The 22,279-nt window shown below is 36.3% G+C and overlaps 2 protein-coding genes and 1 pseudogene across 2 annotated transcripts in view; 1 reads left to right on the forward strand and 2 right to left on the reverse strand.

The window, feature by feature from the left end:
* The window catches only part of LOC131796209 (collectin-12), a 91,208-nt gene extending 79,189 nt beyond the window's left edge, over positions 1 to 12,019 (reverse strand). Inside the window, exon 1 of the mRNA XM_066169762.1 lies at positions 11,644 to 12,019. Within this exon, the coding sequence (XP_066025859.1) occupies positions 11,644 to 11,968 (325 nt within the window). The 5' untranslated portion in view covers positions 11,969 to 12,019. The remainder of the gene's footprint in view (positions 1 to 11,643) is intronic.
* Positions 6,714 to 9,439, forward strand: LOC131775667 (uncharacterized; annotated as a pseudogene).
* Positions 12,020 to 12,979: 960 nt separating the features above from the next.
* Positions 12,980 to 19,869, reverse strand: LOC131799341 (collectin-12). The gene is made up of 12 exons (XM_059117059.2): positions 19,788 to 19,869; positions 19,383 to 19,469; positions 19,031 to 19,096; positions 18,373 to 18,480; positions 17,869 to 17,988; positions 17,479 to 17,583; positions 16,805 to 16,924; positions 16,171 to 16,275; positions 15,352 to 15,438; positions 14,750 to 14,836; positions 14,250 to 14,570; positions 12,980 to 13,804 (listed from the first exon to the last, which is right to left on the reverse strand). The coding sequence occupies exons 1-12, from the start codon at positions 19,833 to 19,835 to the stop codon at positions 13,616 to 13,618; spliced, it is 1,443 nt and encodes a 480-aa protein (XP_058973042.2). The 5' UTR covers positions 19,836 to 19,869; the 3' UTR covers positions 12,980 to 13,615.
* Between the last annotated feature and the right edge of the window lie 2,410 nt (positions 19,870 to 22,279).

Genomic DNA, 22,279 nt, shown 5'->3' on the forward strand with positions numbered 1-22,279 from the left:
TGGGTCCCTGTGGCCCTAGTGGTCCTTGTGAACCGTTTATACCCTGTGAACCTATTACCCCCTAAATACCCTTTGTTCCATTAAATCCTCGTGGTCCAGCTGGTCCAACAGGTCCTTGCCTATTAAAACCGCGTTGTCCGACGGGGCCTTGGAGCTCACTCACATTTTCTAGCTGAAAAATACACATATATCTCCATTAAAAGTACTTTTTGATGGTATACATGCATTTTATCACATTTAATAAGCCATTTCAAAAGGGCATTATTGACAGGGTGATCCTCGTTGAGACAACGACGACCACAATAAGAATAATATGAAAAATCGAAAACAAAGATGGGAAAGTCCTCATAACTTCTGATAGAAAATTATGTTCCATATCATCTTGAGGGAACCTTTAGGATTCAGAGCACTCATTTACTGAGAGGTAGTTTATTTACGGTTACGGATTGCCTCATCATGCTTTGCATTTTAATTTGGCTGACTGAGTATTTGCACCATAACCTTCTACAAGAAAAAAAATATAATTGATAGTAATATTATGGTACTATAACCCTCTTAATCTGACCACCGGGAGTCTCGCCATCCCATGATGATCACTTTGAACAGGCAATCATTGTCATTTAAGGGTGTCCTTATAGTGTCCACAGGGAAAAGAGCAAATGTGATCTTGAAGGTTCTTTTTTAACTCGTAAATTGCGCGCATGCGCAAGAGCGAGTTGTAGATATAATGTGGAGAATGGCACTCGCTCGCTCGATTGGTCGATTCCTGTAAACTTTTTTTCGACTTAAGGCTTTTGAGTGCATTTGATAGTTTTTGGTGAGCAATAAACGAACGAAATGGCGACCTTTGTTGCTAAGAATAGTGGTGAGGTGAAAAAGAAGCCAATGATAATCTTAAAAGGGTTTTTTTTTGGTTCGTTTTAGTTTCAACAAGCGGCGCCAGCGACTGGCAGGCATGCAAGGATTCACACTGAAATAACAGATCAACCTTCGCTTTTCACAAAATTGTAATTTACAATCCTTGAACTTGAAAACAATCCGAAGATTCATTGAAAATATCATTTACTGCGAAGCGCTCGAAGTTTACAGATGTGCAAAAGCTTTTTCTGTTATGGCGTGAGACTGAGGAAAAAATCGATCATTACGTTTCGTATCGTGTGTTTTTCCTGTGTGAAGCAACAAAAGATGCCGGCGACTGACGAAATTACAAGTTAACACGAAAATCAAATAACACCTAAACAAACAATTTTAGCTACCGATTTTCAGTGAATTCTTAAGGAACAATTTTCTTTTAAGTTTCAAGACAATTTGAAGATTCAAAATAAATATTACGTACTAAAATGCGAAAGTTATACACCACAAAATTGATAAATAGGCCTGAAATGAAATTCTATCTTGTTCTTGATTATACGTTGCCTAGCACGTGACTAAAATCTACCCAGGCGGAGATCCAAAATGACGGTGGCAGTCTTGGCTTAGTTATATCACTCAAAACTCGTTCCCGTTTGTCTCATTTAATAAAGAGGGAATCGTTAATGTTTCATTAAGACAGTATTGCCTTGATCTTCTAATATTTACAATGATAGACAGTAAATTTCACTTTCCACCCACATTTACTTCCAACCTTTTCTTTTGAACCAGAAACAAAAATGATATACGTTTAAAACACGACATCACCCACCCTTGTCAAATGTAATAGCATGATCATTTCAATTGTAATGCCTTCTTATCCCAACTTTACTTTGTTTATTTGCTACATTAGCGAACACTGAACTACTGCTCGTACTCTAGATATGACAATCAACCACAAAATTACCTAACATTAAACTACGTGTCAATTCACGAGTTTGCTCACAGAGCACTTTGATTTCTTTTTGCACCAGAAATAGATCGATCGTGGTTTTGCCACGCTTTCTTTAAGGTTCCCTAGAAGTGATCAAAGAATCATAGTTTGATACCTTCAAGGATATAGTGATGTTGATAACGTCAATCAGATTCCTGATGATGGCATCTTCTTGGAAAAGTCTTTCTGTGCTGCTGTTTAGCTTTTGAAAGACAAAAACGACACAAGAATCATGGTTTAACCGAACGGACATGTTTTACTATCGATTGGGTCTTCAGTATTGCACCGGCGGCTGCTTACTTGAATAAAATAATTCTGGTGACTAACCGATTTTGAGGTTCGTCTAGTAAGTCATAGACCGATTTTTTGCGCTCGGATTTATGGCCCAGACACGAGGGTTATAAATCCGAGCGCAAAATATAGAAACGACTGCGATCTTAGTAAAATATTTATTATATCTTTGCGTTCAAATGGAGGGGGAGGATTTCATTTTAAACAAAATTTTTAATTTAGCAGTCCTTACAGTGTGCGTACTTACTGAGTGAAGTTATAAGAGATTCTCAATTGGGTGAACCGTTGTAACTAGCCGTACAACAGCAAAATAATTTCGCCGTTAGTGGTACAAAATTGCCGGAAAAACTTTAACCTTTAGTCGTAAAAGTCAATAATTTTTCCTATCTTCAATGCCATTTCGGACTAACTGTTGGCAGTAAAATGGCAAAAAATTTTAACTATAAGCTGTAAAAGCTGTCACGCCATTGAGACCCTCTTGTAACAACATTCATATTTGATCCACATGTGAATAAGAATCAACTTACATTAGTTCTGACCAGATCAGGGGATTCTGTATATAATATCAAGTACACTAGCTATGGTTGGAAAATGATAACAGTCCTTTTTACAAAACAAGCGCACATTGAACTTTGCCATTAACCTCCAGGGCCCAGTTGTATAAAGGGTGGATAACGCTATCCAACAGATAAATCGCTATCCAGCGGATAAGTGATAGCAAAACGTATAGCATTATCCACCGGATAAAGATTTATCCAGTGGATAGCGTTATCCGATCTTCCAACAACCGGGGCCAGATCATTTCGATTCGACTTAAGCCCGGCACTGAGTCATAGACTTTAAAAATGCAGTAGTTCTTAATTACTTAGAGCTATTTTTTTAATTTCAGTCTTAAGAACGCAGGTAATTAGATTCTTTGAAGAGAAAACTCGACTTTAAGTATAATTCTTCCACTGATCCGACCGCAAACGCCGCCATCGGTCTTGTAACCACTACGCCGTGATGTTTGCTAAAATCATTAACGGAATGAGCCAGATTTGCATAAAAAAAAGAGACGATTAGAGTCAATGTCATGCAAGTTTTTTTTATCTTCATTATCATTTTTCTTTGGTTCACACTGTTCAGATTTATCCAGAAAAGGCAGACCAAGAGGTGGGGCCTGAATTTAGGTCCTATCTGCTCACATTGGCTTGAGTTTTCAACTTTCTGACTTTATTAATTTACTTCTCAGTAAATCAGGTAAATAATTCATATTTTTTTGATTATGTCAGTAATTAAAGCTGCCATTATCATTTACTAAGGATGTTCTTTCAGATCTCTATGAGTATTGTTCGAACTTTCACACCCAAGACCGGAATGCCACTTTGTACGATCTTAATACATGACAATCTGATATATGCTTTCCATTTCTTTGTTGCTTAAAACCTTATAACCAGTATGTATGTAGAGAGAGTCTCAAACAAAAAATAACAATAAAGAGAGAGAGAGTTTGTTCTTGAAAGAGTTGAAATGTCTATACCCACTTACATCTTCCTGGAGCCTGGCAATGTACGGATTTTGACATTTGCAGCTTTTGCTAGGCATTGAGATTCCACTTACTGAAAAACTTGACATTTTTAAAACCTTACAACCAGTATGTATGAGAGATAATTGATATTTGACTGATATAACATAGACAGTTACTTCTGGTGGCCCCTCTCAAGTTAAGCTCTGGAAGCTTCAGTCACCATTCAGTTCTGCTAATGCCATAATTTTTTGATGTTGTTCAGTTAAGAAGCAGATATTCTCCAACTTGGATATAGTTGTTTTGCATTCCTTTGACTTTGAATGTCAAGTGTGCCGGAGAAAAGAGAAAAGTAAATCCCTGCTTGAATACAGACACAGTCCTCTGGTGGTTACAGCCGACAACCGAAATGGGTCTGGCCTCCAGGTTTGAGACCTATTTAACAGCTCAGTGCACGTATCAAATAAAAAAAAAAGCAGGAACCATAAAGCATAAAAATAAAAACGATACGAGCATATCATTGCCGAGGTACCAAAGGGTAAGACCGAAGTATGGGCAATCTGCACTGCACCTCTCCTCGGGACGCAAAAATAAACAAGCACTGAGAGGAGCGCACAAAACTCTCCACCCAGCTGGGATTGCCTTCTCTGGGCTGACTGCATGAGGTTTGAATCCTCACAAGGGACTCAAATTCTAATGTTTTTTCTTTCACTATCCTACACAAGATACCATTAGCTCTCTGTGATCCAACTTGTCCATTGGAAGTGAAATGTCTTCTTCTGAAACATGATCCTCAAGCTGAAAAAGAAGAGTGCTTGAAGTAAATGACGTGTGCTTATAACCCAGTGGCAGATCTAGGGGAGGGCCGCCCTCCCTTATTTTGGGTAATGAAATAAATGTGGAGGGAAGAAAAGCCAGCACAAAAATACATGTACAAAACAGTTGGTTTCGCCCAGTGACCAAAAAGCAGTCACTCGTAAGCTGTACCATGCATTAAGATTACATATTTTGAAAAAGACCTGACAGGCTGAAACCTACTTTCAACTGAAACAATTGTAGCACAAGAAAATTGTGGTAACAACTGACTAGTCTACATATTAACAGTTGTTCAGTTTGGGACTGTACCAAGCGATGAGAGTCTATGTTATTGGAAGATTTTGTCATGTCTATACCCACTTTCAAAGGAAACAACATTATCACAAAGTTAAAAAATGTAAATGTAACAGAAATGTGGTCACTTGTAATGATCCAGGAGCATTAAGATCTGACTAAAACTCTGTCACTCACAACCCAAACCTTGCGTAAAGATTCCACATTTTGAAAAACCTGACATACTCAAACCTACTTTCAGTTTAGAAGCCATACATTCAAACGCATGAAAATTGAGTAAAGCCTGTCTTGTCTACTTATGTATAATTTGTCAAAAAACATTTTTGACACTTGTCTCTGGAGCCTGAACCAAGCATTGACACTCTATATTCTTTATATATCCTTAAGCATATCTTATTTTACTTTAGACTGAGTAAATGTTTATCAGAAAGCCACAAAATGCTTAGTAAAAATAATGTGGTCACTCACAATGATCCAGGAGCATTAAGATGACTAAAAACCTCTCACTTGTAATCTGTAACTTGTATGGAATTTCCACAATTTGGAAAAAACCTGACATTCAAGAAGCTACAACTCATGGCCAAAGTACTCAGCACCCTGCTCTCCCCTTACTTGGTGGTTGACAACCTTACACTCAACAAAGTAAAAAGTAAATCTTGAAATAAACTCCTTAATAAGTTTATTGCAAGACCCACCTCCTCCCCCCCCCAAAAAAAACAATGTTGCCTGAAACTCTGAAACTAGTCACCATTTTTAGTCAGTATATTTGATTGATATCACTCATCACAACCTAAAAAATGGTCAACCAGACCAGCTATTATTAGGGAGATGACAATCAGTTAAGAATTAAGACATACTTTAATCCCTAATTGCAATGCAATTTTTCCTTTTGCCAAACTTTCAAAAGTGTCCTTGATGTTTATGTTCATAACAAGTATCATGTATGATTACTTAAAGTTTTAAATTCAAAATACAATCAAGGAATGAAGCTTACATTCCTTAAATGGCACTGAAATGAGGTTTTTAATGACCATACTCTAGTATTCATGTGAGCTCAATGCCACAACTGCTCTTTAGGTACCCCTTATCTATCAAGGCCACCTGACTAAAATGTCTTTACCCTAATAAGCCCACTCCTCTCTCCTCCCACTAAACAAAAAATCTACAGTATTGGTTGTATTGTTATTGATTTGACTGTATTAAATTGAGCTTATCTTGTTATTCATTCCCTCCTAGTCAAAATAAAAATGTATATACCCTCCACTGTTGAAAAGCAACCCGCTATTTCAAGAAAGTCCATTACCTCCCACACCGTCCCCCCTGCCCCTACTTATTTGTTCTCGATTGAGTTCTGTTTGCATGCCATACATACAAGCTTTTTTTATCACAAGCTTACTTTCGTAATTGTTCTAATCACACTTAAAAGAAAACAATTCACAATTGTATCAAGCGTCGATCACATATCATTACACAACAAAATCACTTTCTTGCACAAGAAATATAATCGAATTAATTAACTTCGATGCCGTGACTTGACGCTTAGATAAATTTCCTTTGTTACAAGATATCCTTAACCTACACACGTCTAAATTTTAGATATATGAACAACTTACCTTGATGAAATTTAGGTATCGGTACAAAGCAGTTTGCTTGAACAAGTGAAGATCGAACGTGTAGTAGAAGTTTTCCCGCCACAAAAGACCTCCGTGTTTCCTTGCTTCCAATTACACTTGAGTCTTCATTCGTACTCGCCAGCGTTAGCTAGGCCCAGTACACTCGGTACAGTGTATATCACAACGAGGCACAATATCAACAGGAGGTCCTTCCAGGTTTGGTATAGGATAATCGCGCGCTTTTTTGAATCTCAATTCCGTTGACGACTCTGTTAACAAAGCATCCGAACGAAGCGATTGTTGTCTGGTTATTTTACAGCTAATTCAGAGTTAGGGAAAGTAAGCGAAGGAAATGGCAGAAAGACGAGTAAACGATCGCGGACAAAATCAAGATGATAATGTGGTTCCAGCGCCAATTAGAAATAGTAACATGTCCGAAGAATGCATCGTACTGCTGGAGGAATTGATCCGCAGCAACCGGGCTCTGGCGAGCGAAAATGAAAAGCTGCGGCAGCAGCAAGAGCGCAGCAACAAATCGAACTTAGAGGCTCTTCAGCGGATTGAGAACCGTCTTGAAACTGGTGATAATGGAGCCAAAGTCCGTCGGCGCCAAAATAGACAGAAGCGAAGGACGATAGTAGTTCCACCAGCTTGTCGAGTGAGTAGAAAAACTTAACCGATGAGCATAAATAATGTGATATATGTTCATGATTTGCTGAATTCAGTTCTGTTTCGTGGAAGATTTGCTTTTATGTTGAGTACGTGTTTGGCGCGCAAATTATATGCATAACTCAATTATTTAGGCGGTAATCATTTGGCATAATTATGTGTGGTTACATTTACTTGATAATCCCCTTTACCATAAACAGGTCTACCAGAAAGGTTTTTTCCTCCCTGTTCTTTCAACGAGAATAATCCAGTACGAAAATTCATGTTATTATCTTTTCTCTTGAACCCTTTTGACTTTCCCTGTTTTAATCACACAGATGGGTACTTGTGTAAAAAGCGTGGAAGTAGAAATAGGGGAAAGGTGACAAATTGATTGTTGAAATTATTTCAATCTTTTAGAGAGCTGTGAGAAGGATATATAAACTTCTTTTAAAAAAAGACGACTTTGGTGGATTTTATCTTGACGAAGAGTGAGTAACATGTTATTATGTTCAAAGATATTTTACTTTATATTGATTAAACCGTGAAATCAGAGTCTAAGCTGCTGCTAGAAATATTGAGATGTTATGTGAATACCTTATTGTTGTTACTTTTGTCTAAGTGTTAATACTGTTAAAACAGAATACGTGGCTTAATCACGGTGTTTGTTCTTGTCTCAGAGTAAATTCTGATAACAACTATGGAATTTTTGAGCGCACAGTAGAGCAGGTTGTACATCAACAGGGAGGACCTGAAAAGTGTCCCTGGACAAAGGATATCATTGAAGGTAGCTATCAATAATCATAGCACATGCATTTCACTTTCATTGGGGTGTCATTATGATTTTTTGCAGGTGGGCATAAGAATTTGGCACTTAAGCGTATTGATGTATATCTCTTTTATAACAAGTTGAGTTTCACTGAAGGCCTTGGCTTAAAAACATCCAGACAAAATCGTGCTCACAGTTGGTCAATTTGTCTAGAGCCCAGTCCTTAAAGATACCCCTGCTTTTAGTCTGTACCATCAGTTAGTGTCTTTAATCACTTTTCCCTCAACAAAAATTTCATCATAGAACTAGCATTCAGTAACACAGTTAGATATCATGCAACTTCTAATGAGCACCCTCATTATATGTTTCAAATTTAGGACAAGAGGAAGGGTATATTTTTAATTTTTTCCTAATTTACATAATAACTTTCTCAAATGTTGCAGAAATTTAAATATGTTGCAAACTAGAACTTTCAGGTTAATTTCTTGTCTCTGAAACATTAAGTTCAGTGTAAATCCTCAACAAAGCTTACTTCACACCTTAGCAATGAATCACCAAGGACATACTGCAAATTTATATAACTTGGCAAATATTCCTATGGGGCCAGCCATAAATGATTATAAATTTGAACATTGTCATTTATTTATATGGGAATCTTTTTATAATCAACTTCTCATGGCATTTTGATAATTATTTCTTTGAACAGCTGCTTTACAAAGATATTTTAAAACGTGCCTAGAAACATATAAGCTGAAGAGCAGTAATCGCTATGAGGCACATAAACAAAAAACAAGAAAGAGTGGTCGCCAAAGAGAGGTATTTATTGGGATACTATTTTAACATTTTACTTTTCATATACCCTGCTGTTTCCCATTGAATGCATTTTTTTTTGCCACTTCAAAATTGGATGGCTTTGCATATAGACACTTTTAAGGGACTGTGTCCTGTCAAAATTGTTTTGTGCCTATGAGAGCAATTGTTAAATGAATTATGTATTCTAGTCTGTATCTAGAGCCTTCCTTACAAAGAAAATCTTTGTAAAGTAAATTTGGTAATTGTATAATATTATTATAAAGATGGATCTGTAGTTGAGGAAAAGAATGAAAAATATTAAGATGTGATTTGAGATCAATGATAGCTTGTATGCACCATTTGATGAAAAATAAAGGACAAGGAGACTCTAGTATAACATGCTTAAGAATTCCATTCTTACACTGTGTGCACATGCATATCAAGAGAAATTAGTAATTTGGATCATATTTTCCATTTGAGGTCTTATAATACCCTTCTCATGCTTGTTGTATATTTTTGTTTTTTCAGAAGTTAATGAGACGAACTACAGCCCTGGAGCTGGTCAACTGGGCTGACCAGCATGAAAAGGGGAGAGTGGCGGAGGTTCTTGTGATGGAGGCGATGAGCAGTGAAGAAAGCTGTTACGAGGAGGATGATGATATAAATAACTCAAAATTAACAAAATACTCTGTCCATCGCCTTCAATGGGAGAGTAGAAGAATGAAAAAAATAAAAAAAAACTTGATAAGGCCTATAGGAAAAAACTCACTTCAAGAGCTAAGGAGAGAATCCTACCCAGAGTTGATGGGCAACCTTCTCTGAGATGCCCACCAACTGAAAATTTTCCAGGGTGGGCAATAAGGCAGTAAAAAAAATTGTTTTATCAATTTAAGGTGACAAATTGATTGTTGAAAAAAGTATTAATCAGCCATGTCTAGAATGAAGGTCTTTTAAATGCCTGCGTGAGACTTCTTTTTCATTGAATATGTTAATTAGCAATTTTAATGGTCTCATTATCTAAAGTAAGTAATTGTGAATTCTTCAATTTTATATTTTAATTTCCTCCATATGAGATACTTTCTTCCATATTGATGTACAGGTCGGCAAATAATTGATAGCTATTGCAAATTTAAATTGATTTAGAAAAATATACTGATTTTTTAGATTGATAGGTTGAACTTATTTTTTATTGTTAGTATCAGTTCAAATTGCATTTTTTAGTGGCTGGATTTGAGAGTGAAATTTGTGAATTAATAGCTTTTTGTGTAGTGTGTTGCTACAGCTAGTTATATTCTGTAGTTCTTATATTTTTATATTGATAAAGATTCTATTCTATTCTATATAGATGACTGAGATTATTATGTGAATTATACATTAATGAAAGAGAAATGCTTAATAAAGTATGACAATTAGTAATTCAAACATTTTGATGTCTCTTTTTTAATTATGTATGTGCCTCAAATGAGATATCCTCAGCTTTATTGTGGGTTTACTCTATCTCGGGAGGAAGTGAGTTTTGAACGAAACTATTTCATCACTGCAATTTCAAACATTCTGTAATTACTTGTATGTGTGATGTCTCTTTTTCTAACAATTTAGAAGTTTCCCAAAATATTATAATTTATCATAATATAAATGTGGGTGTGATTAAGCAAATCAAAAGTCAATTTAAGGTGAAACCTACAGCTTTTAGAGGCACTTAAAGGTCACTAAATGATGAATTTTAACAAAACTTGAAATTTAAGAGGACCTGAAAGTACAACTAAAGATGAATTACAACAAAACCTGCAACTTTAAGTAGTACTTAAAGGGAAACAAAAGATTAAAGAAACCTTTAAGTTGCCTTTACAAGTAGAAGTTTTGGCAATTAAAGACGAGTTTACGAGAATTAGGAGGATTCTTAAAGTCAATTAAATGGTTATTTAGGTTTACTTTCATATGATCCTAAAGTGTTCATGAAATGGTTCATAAGGAGACTTTAATTGACTTCTGAAAGTTCAATTAAAGATTCATTTCAGAACTTTCGTATGTCACCTAAAGATGTCTTAAATACTTCTAATGTTAACCTTTAAGTTACCTTTAAGGAAACTTAATTTAGTCATTTCATCCTGTGTAAGTGCTATGTATTTAACGTTACCTGTATGAACAATATATTTTGCTATTCTCGCGGCTTCTCTTTTTGACAGTGTATTAAAGTTTGTAGTCACGGTATAAATAAGTGAGAAGATGATATAATTTGCACGAACCATTTAATTATTTCTAGATACCTTCATCTATTTTAGTTAAGTTACCTAAATTAGAGCATAGACACTCGCGACCTTAGAGTAGTAGGATCAAAGTTTAAACTACATCATTTGACTAGAGAGATAAAACCTTAAAAAAAATGGTCACAAATTTTTGGTACAAGATGCAAATCGTTTCTGCTTGTGCAGAGACTAAACTCAAGCACTGGCCCGGTATTTTGAAGGGTGGATAACGCTATCCACGGAATTAATCTCTTTCTTGTAGACAGCATCGTACGTTTTGTGAACTTTTATCCACTGGATAGCGATTTATCCGTCAGGTAGCGTTATCCTCTCTTTGAACAATTAGACCCTGAAGTTTAAAATGCATAATGTGACTGCTGCCGTGTATGTCTGCTTTCGAAATTGTTTATGAGGAATTCATCCCCGCTGGAGTCTAAATGAACGTTCTCTGAATCTTACCGATTTTCTGTATGAAGAGAAACGGGCAAAAATTTCTACGCATGCATTGGCAAGACTTTAAGACAGATCACGAAAACTGACTGGTTTATGAATTTAAATGCAAGCTATCATTATTAAAATAAAAAATGACTGTACAAATGAACGTTCAAACGAGACCATATGTTTTAGTAGCCCGTCTCTAATTATTAGTTTTTACGCAAATACATTTTTTTTGATTAAAAAAAAAATTCTATAATACTATTTAGCTTAACCCCAAACCAGATGAAGAATGCTTCAAATACAGAAAACACTTAAACCTGAAATTTCGACAATCACAGGAATGAGACATGCAGCTTACACGGCTTTTAAGAAGAAAATAATGTGCTAACCTTCGTTTACAGGACAGCTACAACCCTTCAATACTCCTCCAACGAATATCATAAGTATCATCACAAATATTACGAAAGACACCAAGCACACAAGAGTCAAGAGGGTCAACTGTGACTGGTTTGATCGCACAGGAGGTTTCCTCTTTCCTTGTGCTTTACTCTCATATTGTGCCTGGCGAGAATTCCTCGTTTCAGTAGGAGCAGTGACTTCCGCGCGGTACGTCAATGGACGCGAAAAATTCGAAGGCGATGGTGGAACGCTGTTTTCGTAAATCCAATCGTCGAAAGTCGGGTTAACAAACATCTGTCCTTCATGAACATCCATCGCAAACCTGTTTTTGTTTCAAGTTTCAGTCACAATGTCGGCTGATGTGGTTTTCCTTCAGAACTATTCCTTTTTTTGCTGAACATGCATTTTAGGTCGATAGATGCACCCGAAACAATGTTTCATTAATCTTAAACGTTACGTTGTTTATGACCCCATGCGTACTTTATTTGTTTGGAATCTCATTAATAAGAAAAAATTGCTTTGTGATGCTTTGCATGCCATTTCGTGTTGATCCCAGTTAAGCTCACTAACACCTGTGCGCCTCCATAAATGCACGTCAAAAGTATTGATTTGGCTCGTTTTTATAAGATTTTGTGGATTAACTTGTTAGCTTAATGCACTCATAAACATTTTTTACGGCGGCAGTTGCTTATCAAACACATTAAGGTCAAACGCAGAAATGAGAAAAGGAAGCTTATGATTTAAAATGTGACAGCAAAAAGTTCATCGTAGGCCAATATCGAAATAGGTAGCTGTTATCCGACAGGCCTTACAAACTTTAATTAACCAAAAGAGCGGCTCCTGTACGGTCTTTACTCTGTTAAAATAATTGGAACATTTAGCTTTCCTGATTATCGATGACCGGTACACACAGCTGAATTCCAGGGCTGGAAATTTTTCGTCTCGCACAAAAAATACTTCTAAGCTATTTAACAGAAAATGAGCAGTCTAAAAGCCTTAATACCCAAGTATACTTGTTCATTTCTTTATTTAGCTACCAGACGAATACAAAAGTAAAAGCTACAAACTGCGATGTGAATTATATTTAGTCAAGCAACAGCTGGATCGGTTCAACTGAGAAAACAATAGGTGCAAAACCTCTTATACTCATACTGATCTGAGTGGTTCTCATCATCACAACCAATAAAGCCTTTGACCCCATCCCATGTTACTCCCAAGAGTGACCAAAAAATTAAAATTCGAAAACAGCCTTGTAAATATTTTATTGAAATGCTATAAACAGAAAAAAGAATATTCAACGATCGAATGTCGTGGATATTGTTAGATTGTTCGCTAAGTTTCTATAATTACACAGTAAGATAATAACAAAGTTTGCAGGACAGTGCGAAGAATCGATGTTTAGACTTTGGGAATGAGAGTATGGTTTTGATGTTTTAAGGAAAATTATTCGCCTCTCTGACATTTTTTCATCTCCACCACTTTTTAATTTATCATTATGGAGAGACCGGATCACCATTTAAAGGCGTGTATTCATCACTGTATATCAATTCTTGAGCTATACAACAGATCATTTTGTACTCAACGTTTTCATAAGTTTTCAAACAACAGAAACATAGCGCACATTTTATGACTGGTTGTCGGACTGAGTGGCGAGACTAATTCGGTATATTGTAACAAGAGGGATTTAAAAAAATTCACAGCTAAAATCAAGTCTGGGAAAGTAAATTCGTTTGAATGCTCTCACTGTATGATTATATTTATAAAACGTTTCTCTTTCTAAGAGAGGAGAACAGAAGGTGAAAACGCAACTGCATCTTTAATTTCAAAAAATGACTAAGAAAATCAGTTACATTAAGTACTGACATTTTGAGTTTTTTTGCTTATTAGTTCGTATCGCTTGATCCCATCTTGAAGTTCAATGCATTTTCTTCTTCACACATGGCAATAGATGGCGTGTCACTTTTATGTTGTTAAGGGACACAACCAATAATGCATAAAGCATTGAATACTTTTGATTGTCCCTGCACTTCCCTGGTTTCCATAGCACTCACAGCGGTACACTTGCTTGTTTGTAGATGGAGCAATCTCAGCTTCCAAGATATACAATTGGGCGAAGTCTGTTGAGCATGTGACACCAACTATTCTTTTATCCTGTATAATGGTTGGAAAAGGGAGATCAAAAATCATATCTAAATGATGTCATGCTGGTATGCTGTTGAGCGTACTTCGTACAGCACACTTCTCTTCATTTTCATTTGAGGAATGGCTGCGTGGAACAGAACTGTTCGGATAGGCGAGCCTTCATCTATAAATGTGACGTTTTCTTGTTCAAAAAGCACTATTGTTTGATATAATTCAGTTTTTGCTAGCAAAAGGATTGAAATTTTGCATATATCAGCAAATCTGTCTAACCGCAATTTTCTGAACCCTAACAGTGCGTATCTGTAGCTCTTCCTGTTTTTTTTTTCCAGTAATATTGGATTTTATCATCGAATTAAATTCATTATCACGCTTTTGAGTTTGCGTAATGAGATTTTTTATCTATTTTTTTTTCACGCTGTCGAGTTTCTAAGGTCTCGTATTTCATGTTACTTACAGTTGGTTCAGTTAGGATGACTTTGGTTGCAGCTGGAAGAGTGTTGCCTTGGAAAGCTGTCTGGGATCCTATGTCCGTGCTGGTCATGAACTCACATTGAGAAAAGTCTCCTGCTCCAGGGGGTCCTGGGGGTCCTATGGCTCCTTGGAGTCCATCTGATCCCGGTGACCCTTGTGATCCGTTAAAACCTTGTGGACCTATCCCCCCCTGGGGACCCTGTGTTCCATTGACTCCCTGAGGTCCGGCTGGTCCAACCAATCCTTGAGAGCCGTTAAAACCGCGTGGTCCAACGGGGCCCTGGAGCTTACTCACATTCTCTACCTAGAAGAAACATAAGAATTTAATTCCATAATTTAACAAACATGCTAAAATAAACACATAAGCCAGAAAAGAAAAGAAAAAAGAAAACAAAACACCAAAAAAAATTAATAATTAAATAAAAAAATTAGAAAATAAAAAAAAAGGTAAAAAAATATATATATTTTGGTAACTTCTAGTACCTTCAAAGACAATGTTGTGTTGATGTCATTAACAAGGGATATTATGCTGACGTCTTCTTGATCAAGTCTTTCGGTGGTGCTGTTGAGCTGTTGAACATAACTATTCAGATCGATTACAAGTGCAATGAGAATGCAACCCTCCAAATTGCAATGCTACGGTGTGGGATTTTAGGGCGTTTTTAAGTACGCTTTAAGTGCACGGTATCATACGAGTTTGGTCTGGACTTTGATTCAGTTGTCGTACATGTTCCGATTCAACAAATGTAGCCTACGGTGGTTGATTGCTGTATGTACGATTCATGAACTAGGACTAAAATCTAAACGATATTTACCTTTCCTTAGGGTTAGTCTCTAACATGAAGAACTGACCAAGTCGTGCTTCGTTTTAGTTGTGTCATTATAGTTCGATCAAGTACTCGAAACGACCTAAAGGTTACACGAAACTCAAAGGATTTTGAATTACTTTCGACGACCACTCAAAAACCGTTTTCATAAGAATTAATATTTTTCACCAACGGTAGTGTAAGTGACTAAAGGTCAGCTTATGAAAAATAATGATTTCTCTATATTTACAAATTGCAAAAGATATCATTTTTTCTCACCCTTAGGTCTGTACTTTCAATTCGGGAAGTTAATTTGTCCTTCGTTGAGTTCACCGTTTTCTCCAAGTTACTGAGCCCGTCATTCACCTGCGGTAAAAACAAAATTTAGCATGATCAGAGTTAAAGGGCGATTTACATTTTTACAGCAATTCAGGTTTTTTTTTGCCACCATTCTGATGCGAAATATTTTCAAGCTAAGACTTTTGACGTCCATTTATTTAGGTGAACATTTTAATAACTTCCATGCCATGTAAAATTCATGATTTAATTTACTTAGTTTTGATTGCACATACAGCCATGCTTTAGGTTTCTGAACGACGCTTTGCTATCATCTGAAGCCTCTTAATGCTTTTTTACATAGAGAATCGATTTTAGGAATAGCCTTGGCATTCTGAAATTGAAATTGGTTCTTTGTAAAGATCACCCAATTATAAAAAGACTTGTTCAGATCACAAAATGTGTTGTTGAATCCTTCGCCACAGCCTTTCTTTCATTTCCTTGAAATGAAGTTAACAAGGAAGTATGAGAAACCCGTGACAACTTTGGAACCCTTTTTTTTTTTCGTTAGTCAGCTCATGTTATCTTCGCTGTCTTGTCTGATTGATAACTGAAAATCAATATATTTTGCCACCATACAAGCAGCTGCCACCATTTCTATCACGAGTGCTTTTCCCGATCCCCTCGATGATTTCCTTGTAATCATACTTCTTGTCAATTTCATAATAGAATTTTCAAAATCACTATCCGCTATCATCTCAAACGTCAACAAAATGCACTCAAACAGATTATAAAAGTAAAACGGCTCATCTGCAAACTTACCAATGTAACAGAATTTTCAGTGTGCATCTTGAAATTGTTAAAGCTTTCCTTTGTTTCGTTAGACTGCGAATGGACTGCAATGATGGATTGGCTAAGGCTATTGACCTAATGATAATAATAAATCCAAACATGATAAGTATTGAAAAATCTTGCACCTGAAAGAAATTCTGCAGATCATTAAATGTCTGGGGTGCTAAAAGGCATTCAACACACACTTCTTACGCCTGTTAAAGTATAAAAAGACAAAGAAGAATTTTAAAGTCCCATTTTTCCATTTATGTACTGTTAAGCTTCATGCTGTCTTCCTATATTGAAATTTGAAAAGTTTTCTTACGATGTATTTTGGCTGCTATCTTAACAATAAATAGCACACAAATCGTTTGACACCTAAGACTGTGTTTTGTTGCTCTCAAATCTATCTGTTTGCTCTTATTATGTAAAGGTCATCAAAATCTCGTGCTAGAAGCGTCAGCGAATCAAAAAAAATAACAAAAATATTATCTTTCCTTGGTACATAGCACTATTTTACGTCCACGCTATTGAGGTCCTATATATTTATCAAGTTTATCAGTAAACATAAGTTAAGCGACTCTCTGATATTTTTGCTCTGTACATATCTTTCTAAGTTGCATACCTGACCTGCAAAACTTGTATTAAGCTCTTCAATTTTGTTTTGTAAGTTGCCAGTGGAAGATTTTAGATCTTCATCGGTAGAGTTCAAACGTGCTTCCATGGACAACAGGTGACCTTGAAACTAAAGAGAACATTCTCTAAGTAATTTTAGTCATAGCAGTTTTATCATTACTGATCGATAGGTCCCGTACTTCCCAAGGAGAAAATATATTGGGAGAATTTGTAAACAATCGCTCAGTACTGCGGTCGTTTACTTCTTCGATACATACTTGCGAATTTAAATTTAAAAAATAATCCAAATATCAGCAATGCTTCTTTCGAAAATAATGACAGTACCGTGACAAATTGTGTCATAAAACCTCAAATGCTATTATCTTAGAATTCCTTTGAATGAAAAATCCCGAAAACTATTGTTAGAAAAACCTCGATTGGCCCAAAGATTGGGGGATGTTCTAAAAATTTTTGACCAATCCTTCCCACAACCAGCGGTGGTGAATGTATGTCCAAGAGAAGAAGAAATCAGAGCCAAAGAAATTCTCTTTAATACTTCCAGTCAACGACCGTGGCAGTCAATTATTAGGCATGTCAAGTTAATTTGTATCTATACAGATGGTTCAAGGTTGCTTGTAAAACTACTTCTGTAAAAACGGCGATGAATTTAACCTTAACTGGTACCTCTTGTGTACTTTTGATCTGTGTATCATTCAGCCTGTCTAGGTTACTTTGGGTTGTGGCCAGGATCGATGATAGCTGATTTGTCGCTGAGTCCAAATTATCTGTCTGTGAGATAAAAGCAAGGATTGAAACAAAAGAAAACTTTTTTTTGTCTTATTTGTTTATCCATAAATTTAATTTTTACAATTCAGGAATTATTTATGTATTTGATATTTGGAATCTTCGCTGCTCTGTTTACATTTTTTAAAATTTTCAAAATACAGCTAAAGGAGTCTTCAAATGGTGAGATCGTGGTCCTGTTGTAACAAGTTGATGTGATATTTGTGTATCACCCTTATGCACCAAAATAAACAATATACATAAATACCAAGTAAAAATATTGCCACTAACCCTCGTGGTCAAAGTTGAGTTTTGAGCTGTCAAAGATTTCTGCAACTCAATGTCTGCATCTTCTAGATAAGTTTTTGTTGTGTTAAGATCTGTTTTCAATACCTGGAAATCTGTTGTTATCTGTGAAGAAAAAACGTTACCTGAGTAATATATTAGAGTAAATGATTTCAAAGAAGCGATCTTACCGCGAAACGCTTAGCATTTGATAATGTTAAAATTAGAAGGCTTGAAAGCTAGGGAAGGGGAGTTCTTACTATTCAAGACTAAAGAGATTTTTGGCGTTGACTTTTTCATGATGAGGAAGGATAAAAAACATTCTTGGTCCTCCATGTGGTATGGAACCCTAGACCTTTTCAGAGCCGCAGTGAGATCCTCTTCCAGTGAATTACAAAAAAACCTATTGGGGAGTTATGCTGTACCAGTTTCGTATGAGAGACACTTCCTGCACGCCGCTAGGATAAGCAATGACAAAAGCGTCATATTAGAAAATAGTATTATAAATACCTTCAAAATAAGGGTCGTGTTAAGAGCCCCTAGTTCATTTCTTACGTCGTGGTTAGAGGTTATTAGGTGGTTTCGTGTCTTGTTAAGATCATCGTTGACTGAATCTACCTGAAAAGAAAATTAATGGATAATGGAGATAAGTGCACATCTGTTGCATTGTTAACAATATTCCAGTATCCAAGTGCAGAAATGATCCTTGTAAGCGAGCTACAATTCAAGCAAGCGCTGAACAGAAGACTCAAAAATCAAGACTTCAACGGGATTCGAAATGCGCCTCTCAGATATTAGTTAGGTGCCACTAAAATTTGATCCACTTACGTGTGGTATATTCACTCCGACAAAATCTAAAACTTTCCCAAGAAATAGAGAAGGGAAATTTCTAAATTAGGATGGTAGTTACTCTATCCGGGGATATGTAGCGTCTTCTTTGCTTCTAATATCATTCCATTCTAGAAGACGCTGCTTCATATATACCTCCGTGTATTACATAAACCAATCCAGAACAACTGACAGAGACATTTGAGCATATAGACTCAGAGGTTTGCAGTATAAACGAGGCCACTTTTTAAAATTCGAATTTTTCTTTTTTTTTTATCATTGTTACTTTTGACACTGGGGACGGAATATGCTGGGAGGGGGAAAAGTATGAAGTATTTACCTTGTCACTCAGAGTTCGGCTTGAATTTTCAATGTTATTTTGCAATCTCTGCTCCGCATCACGCATCTGTAAAATCGTACACAAGAACGATGTAGTAAGCAATAAGTATTTTAAGATTTACTTAGAATTTTAAGTATCCCCAGTCGTTAAATGTTATTTTATCGCTGCATCAGTACGACGGAAATTCATCAGTGAGATGTGAATTTGTCTATAAGATGTCGGATATAAACCATGTTTAAGTAATTAGGAGCTTATTTCAAGCAGTCCTTTCAGCAAGTAGAGTACTCATACGAGAATCGCAGTCGAGGGCATAATGTTGTCTAGTTCGCATTTTGAGACGAAGGCAACAAACCTTTGTGGTTAGATTTTCTCTTGTTTCCGTTAGGGAAGAAGATAGATCTTTGTCGCTCATCTGAAGCTGAATTTCTGTCATGTTGAGCTATAATTGCAGAAATAGGAAAGAATAAACAATATTATGCATTGTTACAGTTTAAAAGAAAGCCTTGTCAACTTTGGCCATGTGAAGGTAGGTGCTAAACAAACAGGAACAAACAAAAATGGAAGAGCTAAGTCTCTTTAAGTTGTTTAACTTGTGCCATTGCAGATCGTCATTAATTATTGTCAGCGAGTAGTGCTTCACATTACTGAGCCACCACTGTCAGACCTGTAGGACAAAACACCAACACAGTATCTCAAACAATTTCCACTTAAGTCTCTTAGATCCTAAACAAAAGATCAAATCCGGCTTTATAATTACCTTATGAAAAATACGGGAAGTCGTGTTCTCAAGAAGAGCGTGGATCATGTTATCTTTTTCCTGGAGGTTTACTTCGGTGATTTTAAGCTAATGTGTAAACAAGGGAAATAGTAAATTTCCGGTGATATTTCTCGAGTATTCCCAAATGAAATAAAACTTTTCATGAAAAAATAAGAAAAGAGTGGAAGAGAGATATTAAAGCACTACAGGCATAACCATATGTTACCTTCATTGTTAAATTGAACAACTTTTCATCAAGATCTCGAAGAGAAGAATGAACGACTCTTAGCTCATTCGTTTTGTTTTCCTGCAAATCAGTGGATACACGTAAATTGCTATATTCCATGTGAAAGAATGAGACTATGACGCCTTTCAAAGGAATATGTTTCGCAACCAAGAGCAAAACCAGAAAGTCAACAAGAATACCCTACTTCTTACCAGACCCTGTTGAAGTTTTGTGACATTCCTCTCAAGGGCTGTTATTCTTGTTAATATATCTTTTTGTGTACCAGTGGAGAGACTGCCAGAAGAAGCTTTAAGATTAAGATAAAAAAGCAAGTGGGAGATAAGCACCATTAACTTGGATGAGTTTACATCAGCTCAATGTCTATCATCATAAGTGGACATTAAAATTTCCATCTTCATCAATCTGACTTTCCTTTCTCGTTGCAAAACAAACAAACAAACAAAATTTTGCCAAACGAGTTGCAAGAACGAATTTCAATCATATTGGAGACCCCTAGGGTCTATTGTTTGTATTTTTCTAGCTAAAGAAAGAAAGTAGAAATCAAAGGAAAATATGCAGCAAATATCCGTAGCAAGGAAAAATCGTTCTGGCTATTTCTTCATGTTCCGTTATTTTTTCCGGTTGCCTGAGAAACTCGGCTCTTTTTCATGCTCGTAAAAATTCTTAGCTGGCATTTTCAAGTCATTCTTTGCCAAATCTAGAAATATCTCGCAATATGCGCCATGTTCTACAAAGCGTGTAAAATAACATTTGCATGACGTCAGTGGTGCGTCAGCGCCCTGATCGAACATTTATGCATCACAGTGGCGATCACAGAGCCTATAGTGTTCCATTAGTTGGAGTAATAACATCTAATTTCTAATTATTGCTTAATTTCATTGATTGTTAATCAGCGAGTGCCCCCTTAACACTGTAACAGTGATGTGAAGTATTTCCTTAAAAATCTTCTCGCTGCCTCGGGAGCTCTTGACAATGATCTTTCTCTCCTTTTTTTTCCTTAACCGTGTCTAAGCGGTAAAAGACGAAACAATAGACATCGAAAACAATAGACATCCCGAAACAATAGACATCGGAACATAAAAACATATCAATATTGCGGTTGCCACTCTTGACGTATTGTTTACTACTTGAATGTTAATTGAAGTGTATTTTCTTTTTGGAATCCAGCAGGGAACTAGAAAACAAGTAGAAAATAAGTGGCTTTTTATCTATTTGCCTGGTGAGAGCGAAAAACTTGCTGGTAGGAGCGCAATGCGATGATAAATTGCAAGTGACTGTTTTCTAGATTGATGACACTAAAGTATAAAATTAATAACAAAAATTTTTATAACCCGCCGTCAAATTATCCGCATGATCCGTTTTAAGCTTAACCGCAATCATGACAACAATTTTTCTTTGCTTAACAATAAATTTGAATGATGAATAAATACGATATCCCTTAAAAGATGATGACGTGCATAATTTTCATTTTCAGTTTGCATGGATTAAAATTTGCTTGATGAAAACCCAAACATTAAATGATATTTCTTGATAAAAAAAAAAAAGCTTGATATGCAATTATAAACATCCCTTGTCAACCATGGTTATAATAAAAATATTGACAAATGTTTAAATGCAAGTGTCGGAAATGGAGACATTTTTGCTTTGAACAAAAGTTGTGGTGTGAAAAATCGTCGAATTTTGCCATTAATCTTTAGTTGAGCTTAAAAACATTAATCCGAATATAACCGTATGGTTTAGTCAATCCGGTATTCAACGTTTCAGGGGCTTATAGATCAAGGAGAAGAGTGCATGCAAGACAAGCACAGACGAGAACTGAACTCAAATAAACTGCGCGACCAGTCGGGGGATGCATACATGAACACCAGAACGAATAAGAGCTGCATCGGTACCTGCAGGACGCAGCATGACGAGGCTTTGAATTTGTTCACTCTCACAAAGTCGAGCTTTATCCACATACTTACCATCGCCCGTTGAACACCCACATCTTTCGCCCATTTTCCCGAACCACATCAGAAGAATCAGCACTAATGCAGCGATCGCCACTAAGTACATAATGAACGTGAAAATCATCACCGCTGATCGACTGCCTTCTCCACGATATTTTTCTCTGACCGTACTTTGGTAATCGTTTTGTTTCCACGGGTCGTCTTTAGTTTCTTTTGGACCAATTTCCTCTTCTACACGATACGTGATTTGTCTTTTCATTGGGGTTTGTAAAGCGTGAGGATATTTTTCATTCTCG

This window comes from Pocillopora verrucosa, chromosome 7 (assembly GCF_036669915.1).
Source record: "Pocillopora verrucosa isolate sample1 chromosome 7, ASM3666991v2, whole genome shotgun sequence".
Classification (NCBI taxonomy): Eukaryota; Metazoa; Cnidaria; class Anthozoa; order Scleractinia; family Pocilloporidae; genus Pocillopora; species Pocillopora verrucosa.